Raw genomic sequence first — 21552 nt, forward strand, 5'->3', positions numbered from 1 at the left:
GTAAAGAAAAAATAGAATGGGTCAAAAAAAGGATCTCTTTAATAAAAAAATTCAAGAAGTCACTGTGAGTAAAGGGAAATGGCATGATTACAGAGAGAATGACAATTTCAGGCATAAGGAACATCATGACAGACAGACACAAAATCCAAAACAATCAAAGAAAGTATAGGGAGCACACAACAGATCCAGAGGACTGGAAGGTAGCAAATGTCACCCCCATTTTTAAAAAGGATTCCAGAGGAGATCTGGGAAATTACAGGCCAGTCAGTCTGACTTCAATACCGGGAAAGTTGGTAGAAACCATTATCAAGGACAGAATGAGTAGGCACATTGATGAACACAAGTTATTGAGGAAGACTCAGCATGGGTTCCGTAAGGGAAGATCTTGCCTCACTAACCTGTTAGTTTTTTGAGGGAGTGAACAGATATGTGGACAAAAAGATGTTTACCTTGACTTCCAGAAAGCTTTTGATAAAGTTCCTAATCAAAGGCTTCTTAGTTAGCTTGAGAGTCATGGAGTAAAAGGACAGGTCCTGTTGTGGATCAAAAACTGGCTCATTAATAGGAAGCAGAGAGTGAGTATAAATGGGCAGTCTTCACAGTGGAGGATGGTAAGCAGTGGGGTGCCGCAGGGCTCAGTACTGGTTCCCATGCTCTTTAACTTGTTCATTAATGATTTGGAGTTGGGAGAAAGCAGTGAAGTGGACAAGTTTGCAGATGACACTAAATTGTTCAGGGTGGTGGGAACCAGAGAGGATTGTGAGGCACTCCAAAGGGATCTGTTGAGGCTGGGTGAGTGGGCGTCAACGTGGCAGATGAGGTTCAATGTGGCCAAGTGCAAAGTAATGCACATTGGGGCCAAGAATCCTAACTACAAATACAAGTTGATGGGGTGTGAACTGGCAGAGACTGACCAAGAAAGAGATCTTGGGGTTGTGGTAGATAACTCACTGAAAATGTCAAGACAGTGTGCGATTGCAATAAAAAAGGCTAATGCCATGCTGGGAATTATTAGGAAGGGAACTGAAAACAAATCAGCCAGTATCATAATGCTCCTGTATAAATCGATGGTGCGGGCTCATTTGGAATACTGTGTACAATTCTGGTCACCGCACCTCAAAAAGGATATTATAGCATTGGAAAAAGTCCAGAAAAGGGCAACTAGAATGATTAAAGGTTTGGAACACTTTCCCTATGAAGAAAGGTTAAAACGCTTGGGGCTCTTTAGCTTGCAGAAACGTCGACTGCGAGGTGACATGATAGAGGTTTACAAGATTATGCATGGAATGGAGAAAGTAGAGAAAGAATTACTTTTCTCCCTTTCTCACAATACAAGAACTCGTGGGCATTCGATGAAATTGTTGAGCAGTCAGGTTAAAACAGGTAAAAGGAAGTACTTCTTCACCCAAAGGGTGACTAACATGTGGAATTCACTGCCGCAGGAGATGGTGGCGGCTACAAGCATAGTCAACTTCAAGAGGGGATTGGATAAAAATATGGAGCAGAGGTCCATCAGTGACTATCAGCCAAAGTATATTACTGGAACTGTCTGGCACAGTGATTATCTGTATTCTTGGTGCTTGGTGGGGGGGGGGGGCAAAGTGGAAGGACTTCTAGACCCACTTGTGAACCTCCTGATGCCACTTGGGTTTTGTTTTTTTTGGCCGCTGTGTGACACAGAGTGTTAGACTGGATGGGCCATTGGCATGATCCAACATGGCTTCTCTTATGTTCTTATGTTCAGATCTCCTTGCATAAAATAATAATGTAAGAGGAAATCAGGGAAGCTGAGAACTTCAGAACTGGGCCCTTGACTTTTAAAGTTCACAGTTAGGATGACAGGTAACAAGGATACATACCTGAAGATCATAGTGTCTGGGGATAAAAATGTGTATAGCTTGTGGATGCTGAACTTACTGGAAAGAAGGAATGGACCAAAAGCAAGCAAAATTTAACTAAGTATTTTAGCGGAGCACAAACCATTGTTTCAGCAGTAGATACAAAGAAGAAAGGACCCTTGAAAATGATGATGTAAAGGCTGATGTGAAAAGATTTCAGATGTGTTTATATATGGGAAGGACAGTGAAAGTGAGTGTCACCAATTACTTTCATGCCTCAGACACAGCAAACGACAGTTTTTTCAGCTGCCCCAATCAAAGTCTCTAATTTAGACCTTAATATTTTGGATTATTAACCAATAATAAATTGTGGGTAGCCAACACAGTAGTTTCAAAACTGATTTATATAGGTGACATTCTGCACTTCTGCACTAATTGTACTAATTGTAATTTCCTGAGTGGTATGAAAGCCAACACCATGTGCATCACATTGTAGTAATAGCTCCTTCAACAACAGCATGCATCTTTGGAGATTAGTGGAACAGAATCTGACTTCAAACATGCTATCATGGCTTTCTATGACTGAAACTAATATCCATTTATAGAACCTTCATAACCTTCTGAGTAGCATGTTGTATCTTCATATGCCTAGCAAGCACCATCACCTAAAAAATGTCCATTATGACTCGTAAAATTTGGAACAGGATCTTTATTTGGATGATGGAGCTTCTATGTATGTTGCTTAGAAGTCCCAGAAAACTAGGCAGCAACTTCCACTTCTGTGTTTCAGGAATCCCCATCCTAAATAACTCTGTGGATAGATAGGGAAACCTCCTGCTTAAAAGACTTTATCATGCTCAGATTCTTATCCAGACAACAGCCCTTCTCTCTGTTTCTGCTGAATAAGTCTAGCTGCCTAATTTCCCTATATGTCTACACTTCCTGTTCTAACATACCGTAAATGTTTGTTTTTCTTCTTCATGGGTATAGGAAGCTATTTCTAACAACTGGGGTTAGCTTTGATCTTTGCCTTCTTTTTAACCAGACAATGGAAGTCAAGGTAAGCCCTTATAGGAGTATTCCCTATCTTGCGATGTTGGATCATTTTTTCTCAACTTATGGAATAGTTTATTTTACATCCAGTTACCAGCTGCCTTAAGGAAGTCTTGTTGTTTGATTGGTGACATGATTTTTAAAAATAAAAGTAAAATATATTTTATAAAGCTGTGTATTTGCGTGCAAAGACAGGCAATGGCAAGCTACCTCTGTTAGTCTCTTGCCTTGAAAATTTTATGGGGTTGCAATGAGTCAGCTGCAACTTGATGGCACTTTCACAACCATGTGTTTGTGTATTCACAAGGGAAAAGGAAGAATGGGGAAATTGTGGCGTTAAGTGCCCTCACTCCTGAGCTTTTTGGTTAAGAAGGGTTGGCAGTAGATAAAATATCACTGCTTTATCACTACAGAATAGAAAAGCAGCAAGAAAGCTGTACATCTTCAGATTCTCCTAAGGAAACAAAGTCAGGCAGGAGAGAGAACAGAACGATTACTCTCCCCAATGGCACTGAATTTTTAATCTCTGGTTGTTATATCTGAAAAAATAACCCATCTGACTACAACTCAAAATAACGTTTTTTATTTTTGATACCTAGACATGAAGGAAAGCCACTGCATCAAGAACATGATTTTAGAATTGTTCATTATAATTTAGCTCTTTTTTAAAGGTTTCTTTACAAATCTATATTTAAAAAAGGGATATAAATGAAAACATTACTTTCTTATTCACTGTATACCATCACACTTGTGTTGCTATTGCAACTACCTAAGCAACCAACAGTGAACAAGGCACTTCAGATTATCAGAGTTAGGCAGACTTTTCAGTAACAGGAATAATTGCATGATACGTTTGATTTTTGTTTAACAAAAACATTCTGCTTTATCAAATGCCTGTGTTACAATTATATTTTGAATTACATGACATGAAATAAGTGCAGCCAAAAAGTTAGGAGGTTATGTTATTACCTTTGTAAAATGAGTGGGCAAAGCTCTGCTCAGGGATTAACTTGGCAAGGAATCCATGGTTCAAACTTGGGTGAGGGATAGATGGTATGACCACAACTGTGGAGAAAATCATGGAGTCAATTGTGAGCCAGCTACTTATTGCTTGTGGCTTGGTCCACTGTGGATCCATGACAAGAAGTCCTATCTCACTGAAACACGCAAACATGGTACTAACAGTGTATTTCTCAGGGAGAAATCAAGAGATAGGCAACAACATACCTGCAAATAACACATCTTTTAAACAATACTTACAGGGAAAGAAAGGTATACACATACACGAGACAAAATATGGTCGAGAGAGATAAATGAAAGCAACAGTTTCTTATTCTAGTATTACAACACAATACATGAGTGAGAAAACACACTGAAAAACACTGAATTGGGATTAATAGTCAGAGGGGTATTTGTATTAAGACATTTAACACAGTGTTTATTTCATACTACACAGAAAACTAAGCTGTAAGAACTGAAAAAAAAAGTGTGACTGGAACAAAAGAAAACATGAAGTCAAGTTTTATGAGCAACATGAAAAATTAGCAGTTCAAATATGTACCCCTGAAAATAAATGGGTCTTAATAATAGCGTGCAAAATCTTGGCCACTAATTTCAAATCAACCATCACCTGAAGCGCAATCTAACTCATATTCAGAGGAATCTGAAACAGCCTTACGACTAATATTGCACAGCCCAACCCAAATTCAGTTAGGACTAATATTGCAGACAATAGAGACTAATATTGCAGTCAACAGAAAAATCTTAGGACTAATATTGCAGTCAATAGAGAAATCAAAGATTCCTGATAGATTCATCAGCTTACAGCTTTACAAGATACTGGATCATTGGTTTAATCAGAAAAATATGTGACCATACTGCATTTCTGCAATCAGTCTCTAATGTGGGAAGGGCGGGATATAAATCTTAAATAAATAAATAATGTACTATATGTCTATTCTGGAAAATTTGCTAATTTCTAGGTAGTGATTTGAAAACATTAAATAAGGAGTAAAAAAAAAATCCAGGGGACTTGTATGTGAATAAGCATGAAAGCCAACTTTTATATATTAGATTTAATGGGTCTATTTCTCTCTATTGTAAACATACAAGACAGGAAGGTCAAAAGAATTTTAATAGTCCTTGCAATAAACAGCTTTTCAGAAGTAACTCAGGTCACAGAGAAACTAGTTAAGCATTTTTATTTCTTGTTAAAGGGACTTCAAACAACATATTTAGACATATAAATGCAGTTTTTTGCACAAAAACTAGCATTTGGGGGGAAGTTGATTCTCCTAACACAATACCATGCAATGCATTCTGAAGAGACTTCTCATCTGAAGTTATGTTATGCACAATTCAAAAACAAATGCATTACATTAAAGAATGAACATAATGAAACATATACAATTAAAAACTGTTTTATTTAAAGCACAAAGATAATTTCTTACCTGAGAAAATTCTTGCTCCTCCATAAGATCTGAGTCAGCCCTAAAATGATTTGTCCCCAACTCTGACTATTCTGCATGAGACCGTGGAGCTACTTCATTACTCTGCAATCCCCCCACCCTAACTGCTACTGAAATAAAACCAGGGACCTTCCTTTTCAAAACTGGGTGTCACTACCTTCAAATATCAGTCTTCCTCTCATAGTTCAGAAGAAATACCTTTACACTCACAAATATAGTCATTCCAATTGAGATTCCTTAAAAGACTCTATACTGCACACTGAAATTTCATCCTTCCCATATTGACTAGGCAGGAGAATCTCTGTTTTTGGGAAAGAGGTTTCCCGGATAACCTATATAACCTTGGACTGCCCTAAGGTAGAAAAAACTACAAACCTTCCAGAATTAGCTTAAATCCAGCCTCTTTTCAATTAACTGCAGATAAAAGCAGTTCTTCCAGTGTACAGAAATTAAGAAGTGCTGTTCTTTTCCCTTTAGTTTTGGGACTGGACCTATATTACCTAATAAGTAAAGTGGGTCATAATGCTTCCCAGAGATTTATTATTTATTTAAGACACTTATTGTCTTTAAACTCCATAGAACTCAAGGTGGGTTGCAATGTAAATAAAACGAAGGTTATACCCCCCCCCAAAAAAACTACAATTTAAAATTTCAATTAGGACTGCCAAAAAATAAAAACCAGATTAGTCAAATGCAGTCCTAAATAAAACTTTAGGGTTTGTAGAATCTTTCGGGCTCAAGTGCCGTGTTCTACTGGAGAAAGTTTTCCTTCCAGACGTTTCGTTCTCAGCTGCGGAGAACATCCTCAGTGGCATTGCAGCCGGAGCAGGCGCTCTGACCTTCCTGGCTGCTGTGCATTGAGTGCTCAATGCACAGCAGCCAAGAAGGTCAGAGCCACTCAGTGCATTGAGTGGCTCAATGCACAGCAGCCAAGAAGGTCAGAGCGCCTGCTCCGGCTGCAACGCCACTGAGGATGTTCTCCGCAGCTGAGAACGAAACGTCTGGAAGGAAAACTTTCTCCAGTAGAACACGGCACTTGAGCCCGAAAGATTCTACAAACCCTAATGATGCTACCAGCCGTGAAAACCTGAAATCTTTGTTAAATAAAACTGTCTTCAACTTAAGAGATGACCGCCCAGCTACTGTATAAGCTTCTAAATGCACACCTTTATCAGAAATGTGAGAGGATTCTACTTAACCAAAATAAATATTTTATGAATACATAAATAAATCCTCAGGTGACAACAATCAGTGAATATAAAACAGATTTTCTTAAGTCTTTTGTCATCCAAAGCATTGCATACTTTTTCCTTATGGTGAAAAGGGCTGGGACAAAGTAGAGGTAATAGTGGGTAGTAAGTAATTCAGATAGTATCATTGTGACATGCATCCATCAGCTGGCATAACATCCTGACCTCTTATAGTAGCTTTTAGTGAGTGTGCCAGGATGGGAACACTATACGCGGCCCAGGTTGTGTTTTCATTCTGATAACAATTACTAAAACATTGTGAGGTTGGCCATTTTTCTCCATGATAAATTTACTGAGTTATATTATTTTCATTTTGGACAGCACCCAGGTGTGATAGTTCCCCCACCTTGCTTAAATTGTGGTCCTGGATAAGCCTGGCATTCATGCATTTACCTTCACTACAAAACACCCAGCCAACAGCACAACACCACTTAGCAGAGGAACTGAAGAAAGGTACATCAGTTTATAAAATTATAAAAATAATCTCAACCAAAATTTTAAAAATGAATTAAAATTCAAAGACACAAAAAGGAAATGCCCCTTTGCTCTCTCCTTGATGCATATAAGCATCTGATTACAAGCCTGGTATTCAATGAATAAGAGCTTTTGACAGCCTGTCTCCTACAGTCCAAGACAAAGACCAACATCATAGGAATGAGAAGCCATCTCTGACTAGAGAACGCAGAAATAGATCCAAAGCAAAGGGGGGGGGGGGACAGAGCAACCACGTATTCATTTAACTTAATTGAGTCATTCAGACTTTAATTTTATCCCTAGACTCCATTACTAATAGCCTCAAAAATATGCAACAAACTTGAAAACAGAGGTACCTGTACTTGTTGGTGAATTTATTTCTTGCCTGATATTTCTACCTGCCTGGCTTCCAGACCTTGCAGTTTCACGTTGAGGTTCGAGTATATCTCGATACTTGGAGACCATCAAAACAGAAATGAAGTAAACCACAGCCAAAGCTAAAAATTGAGCCTGTTTGCTATCATCCTATTGAAAAACAGAACACAATTAAAATACATAATGCCAAGTGTATGCAACATCTGACATGTATTACTAAACAAGGGTATCACTCACCTAGATAAAAACTATGTATGTAAGTGCACAAGCCTATATATGTTTAGCATGTTACATTTCACACATTAACTCATAAATATAATACTGTGAGAGTGGTATTTTTACTTCCACCACATATAAAATCCCCCACTCAGATGAGAGTGTGAATCACACCTTTCTTTGCTTTAGACTCCCTCATGGCCTTCTTCCTTTTTACCTCCTCTTCTATCCTGATGCATCCCTGGCCATGACCTTTACACCTCCAAGTTTCCACCCTCAAGATCCCAAAAATCTCTTGAATACCCATCCTGATGTTCGAAACCACCCAATAGAACACCTGCATGCCAAAAGCCCAAGTACTCCATAAAACCTTTGGTATGACTCTTTAAGCCTCAGGTTATGTATGTACAATAAAAATGAAGAGTAAGTATGCACAAGTAAAATGAAGCACATTCATTCTATTTATGTTCACCTCCATCAAAACACCTCCTTTCCTGTCTCCCCTGTGTCATGTCTCCCCTATATGTTCTTTAAGGCATGGTGCTTACTTCTTCTACCTACACAGTGAAGCTATAGAAGCAAGAAATGTTTTATATTTTTCCTGGCATGTGATTACAAGAAAAAAAAATCACATTTTCCTGGCATGTGATTAATTGATCGTGCGTCAATGGCACCCTAAAGGTTAGCACTGAATTTACAGACACCCAGCTCATATAAAAATATCCAAATCCAAAGCGGCTAATAACTATCATTATTAACTGCAGTCTCCTAGTTCAGTATCAGTATTCTATTCATAAATAGTAAAAGGCAACAATAAAGACCTTTGTCTTTAAGTCCTAATGTTTGTTTTTTCTAGTGTTGTAGATCACTGTTGGAAATGGGATGCTGAAGGAGCAGGACCTTTTTATTGATCCAGCAGAGCTCATCTAAACAGTTACCACTTACTGAGTAATTCAGTACTGGATACTTAAAAACATAAGTCAATATCACAGAATCAAGACATTGGATATATATCCTCAAAAGACACTTCTAAAGCAACATTCAAGGTAAGGAGAATGTGAAAAAATCTTGGAATAACGCAAGATGAGAAAGCGTTAGAGAAGTACAGCAAAGTGACATTTCATGGGAAAATATATAGTATGCAATTATTTAGTATGTATGTATTTTTATACATTCATGAATATGCATATGGGAACCAGACCATGAGTGCATGGGTGTTTAAAATGCATATACAAATTATACTTCATGTGCTTGCTACAAACAAGTGGCCTGACTTGGATAGCCCAGGCTAGCCCAACTTCATCAGAACTGGGAAGCTAAGCAGGGTCAACCCTGGGTAATATTTAAATGAGAGACTTTCAAGGAATACCAGGGTTCTGACACAGAGGCAGCCAATGGCAAACCATCTCTGAAACACGCAAAAAAACCCTCCCCAAAACAAATAAGCACTGTTGAATCATCAGTGCTTTTTGGCTCCATCATACTGCTATCTTAAATATTTGAAATATACAGTGCAGTTATAGTGCCATTCTAGTGCTGTGTGGAAAGAGGGTGATGGAAAATTTTAGAATTTTATTTAAGCAAGAGAATTCAGAACTCTTCAAATGAGCTGCTGAAAGTTTAAAAAATGCTCTGGGATCTCTGTTACAGAGTGGGGATGGAATAGAGAAATGCAGGTAATGATAGATGCTTCTTATTTTATTCTATTATATTTCTATTCCACCCATTCCCCATAGGGCTCAGGGCGGAGTACAACATACGATAAAACAATAAAATACAATAAAAACATTTTATAAACAGACAATTCAACAGCACTCAGAAAATGTTCCATATCATCACCATTTTCCATATAAACACCTATTGCCCAGCCTGGCCATCTCACATCATGGTAAGATGTTATCCCACAGGGGTGACAGATATTATTCCATTTTAGAGCACAGGTGACTCAGGCCTACTATGGCCTGCTAAAGTCCCACCGCCAATACTCAAGACACCTACAGAGTCAAATTCAGGAGATATAATAGTACTCACCACATCACGAAATACAACTGCTCGCAAACGATTAATGTCAACATCTTGAAGCAGTCTATCAGGATCCTTAATAGGGGATAAATTACCAGGAACATTTTCCAATGGACTCTAAACATAAAAGTTAAAGTTTCAGAAAGTTCTAGACTCAAATGTGTGCTCACTTCGGCAGCACATATACTATAGTACAATTAACCAAATACTTTGAGTCTAAGATACTTTTAATGCAATATATAGAAAGGAGGTTTCACAAATAAAATGTTGAACTATAGGAACTAGATGAAGCTGAGATCCATGATCAGATCTCTGTATCGTTAAAGAAATAATTTCAAAGTTGGGAGAAAGAAAGATCAGGACAACAGTTTTGACTAGACCACTACACTATTTTTTTCCAATGTAAATGGAGCTGTACAAGTACAGAAAACTCTCTCTCTCTCTCTCTCTCTCGTCTTGACTTCGCGAACGAAGATTTAAGAAGGGTGCAGTAGTCCACGTCTGCTGCAGGCTCGCTGGTGGCTGACAAGACCAATGCGGGACAGGCAGATCCGGCCACAGTGGCTGCAGGGAAAAGTCTGATTTGGGGTTGGTGCTGTAGCAGTGCGATTCTTCCTCAATCTCCTTTTGTCCTCAAGACCAGCTATGCGTGCATTCTCAAAGGAAGAGACAGCCTGGTGGATGGTGTGCCTCCATGCTTTGCGATCTGAGGCCCAGTAAGCCGGGACGCCGGCAGCGAGTAAGCCAGGACGCCGGCAGCGAGTCCTCCAGGTGGTAGGTGTTACATTAACGAGCTCTATCTGCCCGGGTTTGATGTTAGAGTTTTCCTTCTCTTGGCTGATGAGGTTGGTGAGCCCAGCCTGCCCATCCGGTTATACCGCCGGACATTCGGTCGCACCATGACGTGGCAAACTCTGTGAGAAACGGGGGGGACCAGCGAGAAGGTGTTGCCACGGATGCAGTAATGCAGGAGAGGCCATTGCAGTGACCATCTGCCAGGCATAGCCGGACAGTGACCACGCGGCGTTCACTACACCGGGAAGGAGAGGCTACAGAAAACACATGCATTCCAAATATACAACTATTGTCTCAAATAAATGTCAGGTCAACAAAACACAGAATTTATTTGGTGAATGTCGCTATAAACAAAGTGGTTCACCTTCACTGCTTAAGTTTAACTGATTACAGACTTCAATGGGGAAAAAATAAAGTGAGCTTATTTTGAAGTCAATAGTGACCTTGTAAAGGACTAACCAGAAGGAGATGCTGTTCCAGTTGAAAAGTATGCCCCAGGCACTGAATAGAGTATTTCTTTCACCAGGTGACAAACCACTGGTCTCAATTTAAAATGGGGAATGATGGGTTTAATTTTATTGATTTATTTGATTTCTGACTAGTACAGGCCTCAGGGAGAATAACAACATATTATAACAATAACCATAAATTAATGAAATAGTTTAACATATATAACTTTACTAACTGTAGCAACAGATAACACATAAAATTACAATAAATACGTTCAATTTTCGTATCAGGGAAAGATTTAGTGGTGCTGGGGGAAGGCCAGAGAAAGGGAACAAAAGGGGGGGCCATCAGAGAGTTTTTATTCTTCTCTGTCAGGAGACTCGGCCATAGGCCTAGTGGAACAGCTCTGTTTTACAGGCCCTGCAAAACTTTGACAGATATTGCAGTGCCCATGTCTCAGCTTGAAGAGTATTCCACCAGGCCAGGATGGGGAAGGCTCTGATCAAGGTTAATCAAACATTTATTGGCCCAGAGACCATCAGTAGGTCTTTGATTTGTGAGTGTAATGCTTTGGGGGGCAGATACCAGAAGAGGTAATCCCAAAGGTATACAGGTCCCAGACCATGTAGGACTTTAAAGGTTAAAACCAACACATTGAACTTGATCTGGAGCCCATGCAACTGGCAGAGCAGTGGTTGAATACGGTTTCTAACTAGAGTTCTAGTAAGGACTTATGCCACAGCATGACATTTCCAAGTCAGTCTCAAGTGTAGCTCTACACAGAGAGAGTTACAGTAGTCCAGTCTGGAGGTGACTGTTGCATGGATCACTGTGGCTAAATGAGGGCAGGACAGGAAAGGGGCTAGTTGCCTGATCTGGCACAGATGTAGAAATGCCAGTCTGGCAACATTTGTGGGGTCTCCACTGAAAGGGATACATTCAGAATCACACCCAGGATCTTTATTGTTGGTATTGGTGTAAAAGGTCAAGAGCTGTGAGTTGATTCCCCAGACTTGAAGCTCCCCAATTCATCCATCTTCTCTGGATTCAGCTTTTATCCATCCAACTACAGCCTCCAAACCATCTGCCAGATTTTCAGGGGCAGAGGCCAGTCAGCCATCCGGCAACAGATATATCCAGATGTTACCAGAGTACTGGTAACAGCCTGGCCCAAATCTCCACACGAACTGGGCTAAGGAGTGCATATCGATGCTGAATAGCACTGGGGAGAGAATAGCTCCTTGGGGGACTCTACATACCAATGGGTATCATAGTGAATTTCTCTCCCCTAGCACCAGCCTCTGTTCCTGGCCTTGGAAGAAAGAGACAATCCACTTCTGGGTTATCCCTCGTATCCCCACATCAGTACGTGGTGGGTCAATAGATCATGATCAACCATGTCAAATGCTGCTGTCAAGTCAAGTAGCAACAGCAGTGCTGACCTGCCTCAATCCAGGTATTTGTGAGGGCAACCAGTGCCATCTCTGTCCCATGGCAAGAGTGGAAACCAGACTGCAATAGCTCTAGGACTGATGAGACATTCAGGAAAGCCTGGAGCTGTTCAGCTGCTGCTATTTTCACATACCTTGCCCAGGAATTGAAAGTTCAGGACTGGATGGTAGCTGACCAGATCAGAACGCTCTAGCAATGTTTTCTTTAGGAGTTGCCATACTAATGCCTCCTTTAAACTCCCTGGAAAGATCCCTGAATACAACCACCCGCCAAGGGGGGGCGGAGTCCTAATTCCCTCATCACTGGTTTTTAACAGTCATGACGGGCAACGATCCAGGAGAGTAGGCTTCACAGCACCCAGGACCCTGTCAACATCTTTTAGGGAGAGTCAGCTGAATTAGTCCAATATTGGACGTAAAGATGGCCAAGGGATCTTTGTTTTAACCAATTTATTGATAGCATATGGTTACAGAACTTAATTTCCCTTCGTTGCTTCAATACTAACCCATATGACTTTTCAATCCCCCCTCCCTCCAATATAGACTTCCCCGAGGTTATAGATTCTAATTCAATACTAAAGATACATCTGACTAATCAAAATTCGTTATATAAATATTTCCCCCCCCTTCTTGCTTCTTCGTTTCCCCCCCCCCCCATTATTACTAAAAAATTGTCCAATGTCTTCTTACATTCGACTCTTTCTCTATGTATTCTTTAAACTTCCTCCACTCTTTTTTAAATATCTCCAAATCATAGTCTCTTAATGTTCTAGTTAATTTATCCATTTCACTCCACGATAGAACTTTCATAGTCCAATCCCATTTATCCGGTATTTTTTCTTGCTTCCAAAGCTGCGCATACAATGTCCTAGCAGCTGATAGCAGGTACCAAATTAGAGTCCTATCTTCCTTTGGATATTTTTCTAATTGTAATCCAAGATGGCCAAGGGATCTTAAGTTCAGATACTATATCTAAATTTGCCCCCTCAAAAAAAAAAGTCTGCAAAAGCCTCACAACTGAGTACTGAATTCTTAATATTTTGAGTATTCTCCAAAAGACAGAAGGATCTAAATAATTCTGTTGGGCATGAGCTAGCAGCCACAGTGGAGGCCATATAGAAATCCTTCTTTACCGCCTTCAATGCCATTTCATAGGATTTCATCAATGTCCTATAAGATGTTCTTGTAACTTCATCATGAGTCCATCACCAAATTCATTCTAGCTGTCTGAGCACCTGTTTAATGTCCCAAAGCTCCATAGTGCCAGTCTGGAGCAGGGAGCAAAGAGGGTGTTGGGAGGTGATCTCATCAATGACCTCAGAAAGACAGCTGTGCTAATCTTCTATCAGCATGTAAAGCAAGTTGCCAGGGGCACTGAATCCCACAGAGCACTCTGGAATCCAACTGGACCCATTAATCTCCATGGACAAGCATAAATCTGTTTCCTGCCTAAGCAGGGCAGGGGTGGGGTACCCAGACAGATTCAGGACAGGAGTGGTCTGACCATGGCACTACATCAGTAAAAATCAGACCCACATTTGTCCCCATAGCAAAGATCAAATCCAACGAGTGGCATGCTTATTGTGTGGGACCTGATACAATCTGGGAGTGCCCCGGTGTAACCATGGAAGACACCAAGTCCATTGCCTGTAAGGAGGCAGAATCATTGGCTCAGACACAGAAATCCACTAGAACTGTCAGCCTGGGGAACTCCAAGACCCAGGCTTACACTGCCTCCAAGAGGTTCAGCTGGGTATCTGCTGGTGCACTAGGTGGACCAGTGCACCAGTCAGATAGCTAAACTCTCTTCAGCAACCCAGGCTAACAAAATCATTACCAGTGATCTCTGGAGTGGGAAGTGGCTTGAAGGAAAAGAAGTTTTGAATGAGTATCACCACCCTGGCCTTTTGTCCAAGACAGATGAAGGACTGAGAAACCTGGTGGGGCTAGTCTTTTAGGGTGACTGACTCACCCTCCCTTGCCCACGTCTTGGTCATGCATGCCAGGTCCACTTAATGTGCTACAAAATAATTTTACAGTACAGTGGTCTTTTTATTAATGGACCTGGCATTGCACAACATCTGTGTTGGATAAAGGTTTTCATTCATAGCCCCACAGCCTGCATATCTTGGGATGGAACAAAAGTTGGAAGGAGATCGAGCATATCTATATCTCCACCTCCTTCCCTTCCATTTTAGGGCTTCTTTAATTAATTTACTTTATAAACAAACAGCAAGCCTTTATTGGCAAAAAACAGATTTAGCAGTAAAATAAATTTACTTTATAGAGACTGTTATATATTCAGCAGCACAATAGTTTACCTTAGCAGTAGTAGCTGCACTTATACCCTGAAGAGTCTCCTGAGTTTTACTGATTAGTGAAGATTTGTTGACCCTCTCCCTTTGTCTTTGTCGACATTCCAAGCAGTTTCTCACGGCAACACAACAAACTGTAAGAGTTTAAAGAAATCACATCAGAGTGCCTAATATAATAATCAGGTTTCATGTAAATCAGCAGACCAATAAATAACATTTCAAAGCCACCATAAAATAGTACAATCAGTTTTTGGAACAACCAGACAAGACACTGGCAGATCTATGAATCCAGAATGCTTTGTCTTGGTAAATGGCAGCAAGGGCATGAAGGGGGAAAGCTCAGCACAGTTCCACTGGAGGGAAGGATTTAACTCTTCTCTCCCATGACATTGTGCTGACCTCAAATAGAGTGTGTAAAGTCAAGGAAATGTCATAAGGAGAAACAGAGTTAACTCCCTTCCACCCATGCTGAATGAAGTGCCAAAGCAAATCAGCCACCACATTTCCTATTTAACAGGAAGAAAATAGGCTAGAGAACTGTTTCCCATTTGCAGGGTCGGGACCCAGTACCGGGCCACGGAAGTCTCACTACGGGGTCACAAGAAAAGCCAAAGCTAGCCCCGCCCCCAGCAAAGCATGGCCTCTGCTCTGCTTCCTTCCTTCCACCGTTTCTCTGTTGTGCAGAGAAAAGCTAGCCTTAAAGACTGACACAGGCTGCAAAGCCTGAGCTCCACTTGGCTTGCTTCCTTCCCCCATCTCTATTTTGTGCAGAGAAAAGCTAGCCTTGAAGACTGACACAACTAGCTAGCCCCGCCCCCAGCAAAGCATGACCTCTGCTCTGCTTCCTTCCCCTGTCTCTGTGTTGTGAAGAGAAAAGCTAGCCTTGAAGACTGACACAGGCTGCAAAGCCTGAGCTCTGTTTGGCTTCCTTCCTTCCCCCGTCTCTGTGTTGTGCAGAGAGGAGCTGGGCTGCCTCTCCTTCCTTTCCCCTCTCTCCCAGTGCTTGAGAGAAAAGCTGGCATCCACTGGCACTTTAGATCCATGAAGTGTTCTTCAAGGTATGAGCCTTGCAGTATGTTCTTTTGGGGAGATTTCCCCGGGAGGCCTGGGTGGCAAAGAAGGGGTGTGTGTTTTTTTCAGCTGGGAGGGGCGGGGAGTGGGCATTCCAGTAGCTTTTTTTTTTTTTTGCCAAATGACCCCTGGGCAGAATTGTTGCTGGCTGGGGTAATCTGATGTTGAGTAAGACTTTCCCCCCCCCCTTTGTTCCCCTTCTTTCTTTTCCCTCTGCAAGGGATGCTCTGTCTGTATTCTTGGTGCTGGGGGTGGGGGGAAGCAACGGTGAGAGAGCTTCTAGTGCCCTGGCCCCACTGGTGGACATTCTGGTGCTTTTTGGGCATTGTATGAGAGAATGTTGGACTGGATGGTCCACTAGTCTGATCCAACATGGCTCCTCTTATGTTCTTTCTTTTCCTTTCCTTCCATTTCATTCTTTCCCTTTCTTTCTTTCCTTCCATTTTTACTGGATGAAACTTTTCTGTTCATCTTTCTGTTGTTGCAGACATAGGAACTCTGTCACTGAAAAATTGGCACCCCCAGTTGCAGCCAGCTGGCCTTTCTATGTGATTTCTGTGTGAGTGAGTGAGAATTAGAGGTGTGGGATAACTGCAGAAAAGCTTGTATGAGCTTTATATCACTTGAAATTAATCCATTAATTGCAGTGCAATTCTCTGCTTCCTTTCACAGCAATTTCCCAGTGTTTCAGTTAAGGGGAAAGTATGAAAAATAACTGTCAAAAGATTTTCTTGAAACCAAGCTTGGTTGTAGCTTGAGGAAGGGTTCCAGTAGTAGCAGCTGAAGGAAGGGCCTACTAAATGTGTCAGCATATTTTAAGGTACAGCAGCTGCCAGGGCCCAGTGTGGGTGGTACACAGCACTGGCATTCCTGATGGCAATGGCAACAGCACTTCCAACTGCATACACTGGCCAGTGCTGTTGAGGAAGGGGTGTTTAGGTGGTGCAGGCAATTGAACATGGGCATTAGGAGTGCTTGCAAGCTGGAGAAGAACACACAAACAGGTGTATGCAGGTGTGAGGGTGGAAAGAGAGGACCCTGGGAATGTATGAAAAAGTTGCAGACCACCCACTTTCCACCCCCATTTTGGCTCAGCATGAGTTTCAGAGAGATTTTTCTGAAAACCAAGTTACTTCAGAAGAAGAGGCAGGTTTGGGGAGTGCCCTGGAAGTGACATCACAGGAAAATGTGGAGTTTTGGTTCAGTGTGCCCTAGAAGTGACATCACTTGGCCCTTGACCTGGAAGTGACCCCACAGGAAATGACATAATTCCTGTCTCCTGACGCCACCCCCAAAGTCTTCTGGCTCCACTCCCAAATTTTAGTGGGCCATAAAGGAGAAGTGTAAAAATAACCGGGCCATGGGAAAGAAAAGTTTGGGAAACCCTGGGCTAGAGGATGCAGTCATGGAGCTCTCTCCATCTCCTCTTGTTATGTCTTCCAAATAAATTGAATATTTCACTGTTATTAAAATCACTCATATTTAAAAACTGGTAATGCCGTGCTGATGTGTAGCATGTTTTTAAAAAATGTTTTGCCTTGTGCCGTATTCTAAGTTTTCTAAAGAACTAAATAATATTAATGATATATAATATAGAATTAAAATTGATTCCTCACATTATTTATTTAAGACATATTTAGAAGAAAGGTGGGACTCAAGGGGCTAGCATGGTAGCATAAAAATACATTTTCGATTAAATATGACAAGGTCACCAGCCAATGCCAAAAGATTGCTAGCAAATGTACTGACTGAAGAAGAAGAAGATATTGGATTTATATCCCACCCTCCACTCCGAAGAGTCTCAGAGCGGCTCACAATCTCCTTTACCTTCCTCCCCCACAACAGACACCCTGTGAGGTGGGTGGGGCTGGAGAGGGCTCTCACAGCAGCTGCCCATTCAAGGACAACCTCTGCTAGAGCTATGGCTGACCCAAGGCCATACTAGCAGGTGCAGGTGGAGGAGTGGGGAATCAAACCCGGTTCCCCCAGATAAGAGTCCGCACACTTAACCACTGGCACTCTGAAAGAGTCCTGCCTTTGCTGTTCCCTAAAACTGTCAGAAATTTTTGCCTTCCTGACATACTCAGGAAGGACATTCTACAATGTGGGAACCATGACTGAAAAGGCTGAACAAAGGAAGATTTAAGAAGCTTTTACGATGGGATAAAAAGAAGTCCAGAGCTGCAACCTGGATACATAATTGGGAAAGATGGTTCTCCAGATATGTTGGGTCCTGAGCTGTGAACAGAATCTTGAATTCAACTAGGAAATAAGCATTAGATTTTTTTTTAAAAAACCCTAATATTTTCCTACTGAGTCACTACAGACAGTAATCAAACTGCCACATCTTGCACCGAGTGAAGTATCCAAAGTTTTCTTTAAGGCAGCCTCATTTACAGCGCACTACTATGGTTCAGCCTTAAGGTTCCTGTTTCATAGATTAGCATGGCTAGGTCCACCAAGTCTAGATAAGAGACAAACTCCATGTGCCAAGAAGCTGTGAAAAAAGTTTTTTTAGCTATCACACCCACAAGAGAAGCAGGTCCAACAAAACAAACTGAATCTGATAAAGATAAGCCAACCCCATCAAATGTGGCAAATGAGACATCATTAAGCCATCAGTCTTGATATTGTCTTGTCTGGATTCAGTTTCAGTTTGTTTTCCCTCAAGCACTTGACCACCACCAACAGATGGTGGCCTAGAGCCAACATGGCTATTTCTGGAGGCTTAAAGAGATAAACAATTAAGCATCAACAGCATACTGACGACATCCTATTCCAAAACTTCAGATACTCTTGTTCAATGGTCTTACTCAGATATTAAAATCCCCTGTGCCCTGCAGAACACCAAGGATTACTTCCTACACCATTGGCTTAGAAATCGATCTCAACTTTACAAATACATGCTACTAACAAAAAAAGTATAAACCATTTAAGCACTTTCCTTCTTATCCTTTCACAATAGGGTAAACACTACAGTAAAAATGAATGATCAGTTATGTTTAAGGTAGCTGAAAGAGCCAACAAAATTAATAACAAGCATCCTCCCTATCAATCTGTAAGTGGAAATCATCCACCAAAGCAACCAAGGCCATTTCTTTTCCTCAGCAAGGCCTGTAGCCAGACTGAAAAGGATAAATGTAGAAAGCCTTCAAGGAAATTCTAGTGCATCAAAAGTGAACCAATGACATCATAGAGAGAAAAATCAAATGTTCTTCAGTTAAGCAAAACCTATGAATTGCACAGGTATGGGATGGAGGATATATGGTCTAGCAACATGATATGGGAGAATGATCTCAGGAACGCTGTTAATCATATCATGAATATTAATCAGCAGTGTGATTTGGCTACAAAAAAGGGTAATTCAGGATAGCTTATTAACATAAGCATCGCATTCAAATAGTTCCACTCTATTCTCTACTAGTCAGACTCTCTTGAAGTAATGTGCTCCATTCTGGACAGGAGGACAACAAGAATAGTCAGAATTCAGGAAGATGTCTTATAAGGAAAGGCTGAAGCTTGGGGAAAACACAATACCATGCTTGAAATATCAGAAGGACTGTGGTCAGAGGAGAGCAAAGATTACTGCTCCAGACAGTAAGACTAGATCAAATAACCTTGTTACATGATAGCAGATTTTAATTGAGGAGATACTTCCTAATGTAAGAGCAATTTAAAAATTAAACCAATTACCTAGAGAGGTTGTGACCTCACTGGAGGTCTTCAAACAGCAGTATCTCTCCGGGATACTCTAATCTTGCATTTCTTGTATTGTACAGAGGGAAGAACTAGAAAGCAACTCTATAATTACATAATTCTACATAAGCAGGGAGATGAGAACATCTTATAAGAAGGCAATTGTGATTTTAGTACTGATGTGAAGTGTGACAAGGAGTTCAAAACAGAGACACGAGGAGAATGATGGTATAAATGCAACCATAATATATAGAAACAAATTATAAAAATTATAGCAGATGCTTTGCTTTTTAAAAACTATTTAAAAAGTGCATGTAATGAGATTTGGAAACTGCAGGTTCCCAGATAATGCCAATTTCCTTTGGCTGTGCCTTCCCTCACAGCCAAGAATCATCCTTCAAAAAGAATGTAAATCTATTTTAACATCTATTGTTGAGTCAATTCTTTATTCTATAATTAATTTTCCTTTGTCCTGTAGACTCCTCTGAGGGCTCTGTCCATTGCTTCCAACACAATGTAAATTAGTCAACTTTATTTCAATAGTTTGTACAAAATGTATCTAGGTTGATGGGGTTATGAACATCAAGCTTTTATCAGACTCTCTACTTCGATCATTATGATTTTATTAGAATAATGAGTGCATTAGTATGCAGTCACATTACACAAACACAAATATCAAAATAATAATAAAAGACCCTTTTAAGATGATTGAGCCCATCTTCTCATAGTATATAATACATATTTGTTAATGTATGCTGATACTCATGCAACAGAAGAAAACATTCATGGAAAAGTCCCAACAGCCCTGCTACAAAAAAAAAGTCCTTGTTCCCTTAGCCTATTTAACAATCCCTATTTACATTCTGAGCTAGATACAATTTTCTTTAAAATTCTTACATTGACATAACTCAAAGTAAAACTATGAATAACACTGATTGCAAATGAAATAATGACTGCTAATTGTTATAATGCCATATGAAGGATAACATGAAAACAATATACAAATATATTCAATTGTCATTGCCTTCTATGTTTTGGGGATATCAAGTTGCTGGAAGGAATTCCACTCCCCCACAAAAGTGAAGAGTCTACGGAAGTAGTCTTAAGGAAAAAAAAACTTAAATGATGGATGGTTTCTTTTTTTTACATGCCTTCCTTTAATACTGTGTTTATTTTTAAACTTGAATACCAAATATGAATGAGTATCTAGACATACAATGGTACCTCCAGAGAAACAATGTAGTTTTAGAGGATGACCATGTATAAACCATGTAAAGGTAGTTCAGGCAATAAGACTTGTATCTGCTGAAGGCTCTTGAAAGCTATACCTCAAAAATATTATTGGTCTCTTAAGGTGCTAATGAACTCGAATCTAGAAACTTCATCCATATTAGTGACCCCAGAACAACTTAAAGTTACTAAAACTAGGTCAGTTTCTACATATATTTATTCATTGTGTTCTATTTTTCTTGATCTGTAAATAATTATTTAATGCACTGAAGTATTCTATGCAAACTTACCAAGCCTTAGGCACTGTCGCATTAAGCCTCCAGAAGACATGTTTTTTTCAGCTTCAATTTCACTAAAATTTAATGAGCTGGCAAATACCAGTACATCAACCATAGCCATCAGGCGGCTGAGGAAAGTCACTGCTGTCTCTGCCGACATACCCTGAGTTACTTCAATATTCTCCAATTCAGTCTTTAAAAGAAAAAAAACATTAAACTTCTAAATCAATCACATATTTTTGTACATTTTTAAACATCAAATTGCCTATGATGAAACTCAAAACAACCACTACAGAAATGAATTTATATTTGCATGCTGTATAAGTGATGGGACGTTCCTTTACCATAAACAAAATGAATGTAACTTATATGAACTAATGAGTTGGATAATATGGGTATACTGGACTCAAGACAGGAAGAATTCCCTCTTTTGCCTGTATATCAGTTACTAGTGTGAAAGACAGAAAAACAAGAGAATAAGCAGCTATATCCTTCTGGATCATTGGGGAGCTAGGACCAGGATGCCACAGAGCCTACATTGAACAGAAATCAGATTCAACATTTGAGGTT

At 40.3% G+C, this 21552-nt stretch overlaps 1 protein-coding gene across 8 annotated transcripts in view; it reads right to left on the bottom strand.

Annotated features, from left to right (window-relative positions):
• NBEA (neurobeachin) overlaps nt 1-21552 on the bottom strand; it is a 581951-nt gene that overhangs the window by 438783 nt on the left and 121616 nt on the right. For 6 of the 8 annotated variants that reach the window (XM_060234688.1, XM_060234689.1, XM_060234691.1 and 3 more), the window contains 5 exons: nt 20995-21175; nt 14714-14841; nt 9706-9813; nt 7440-7608; nt 3861-3956 (listed from right to left, as the gene is read on the bottom strand). In XM_060234688.1, coding sequence (XP_060090671.1) covers nt 3861-3956; nt 7440-7608; nt 9706-9813; nt 14714-14841; nt 20995-21175 — 682 coding nt within the window. The remainder of the gene's footprint in view (nt 1-3860; nt 3957-7439; nt 7609-9705; nt 9814-14713; nt 14842-20994; nt 21176-21552) is intronic. The other 2 variants (XM_060234693.1, XM_060234692.1) reach the window with 1 other exon arrangement.

This window comes from Heteronotia binoei, chromosome 3, assembly GCF_032191835.1.
Source record: "Heteronotia binoei isolate CCM8104 ecotype False Entrance Well chromosome 3, APGP_CSIRO_Hbin_v1, whole genome shotgun sequence".
Taxonomy (NCBI): domain Eukaryota; kingdom Metazoa; phylum Chordata; class Lepidosauria; order Squamata; family Gekkonidae; genus Heteronotia; species Heteronotia binoei.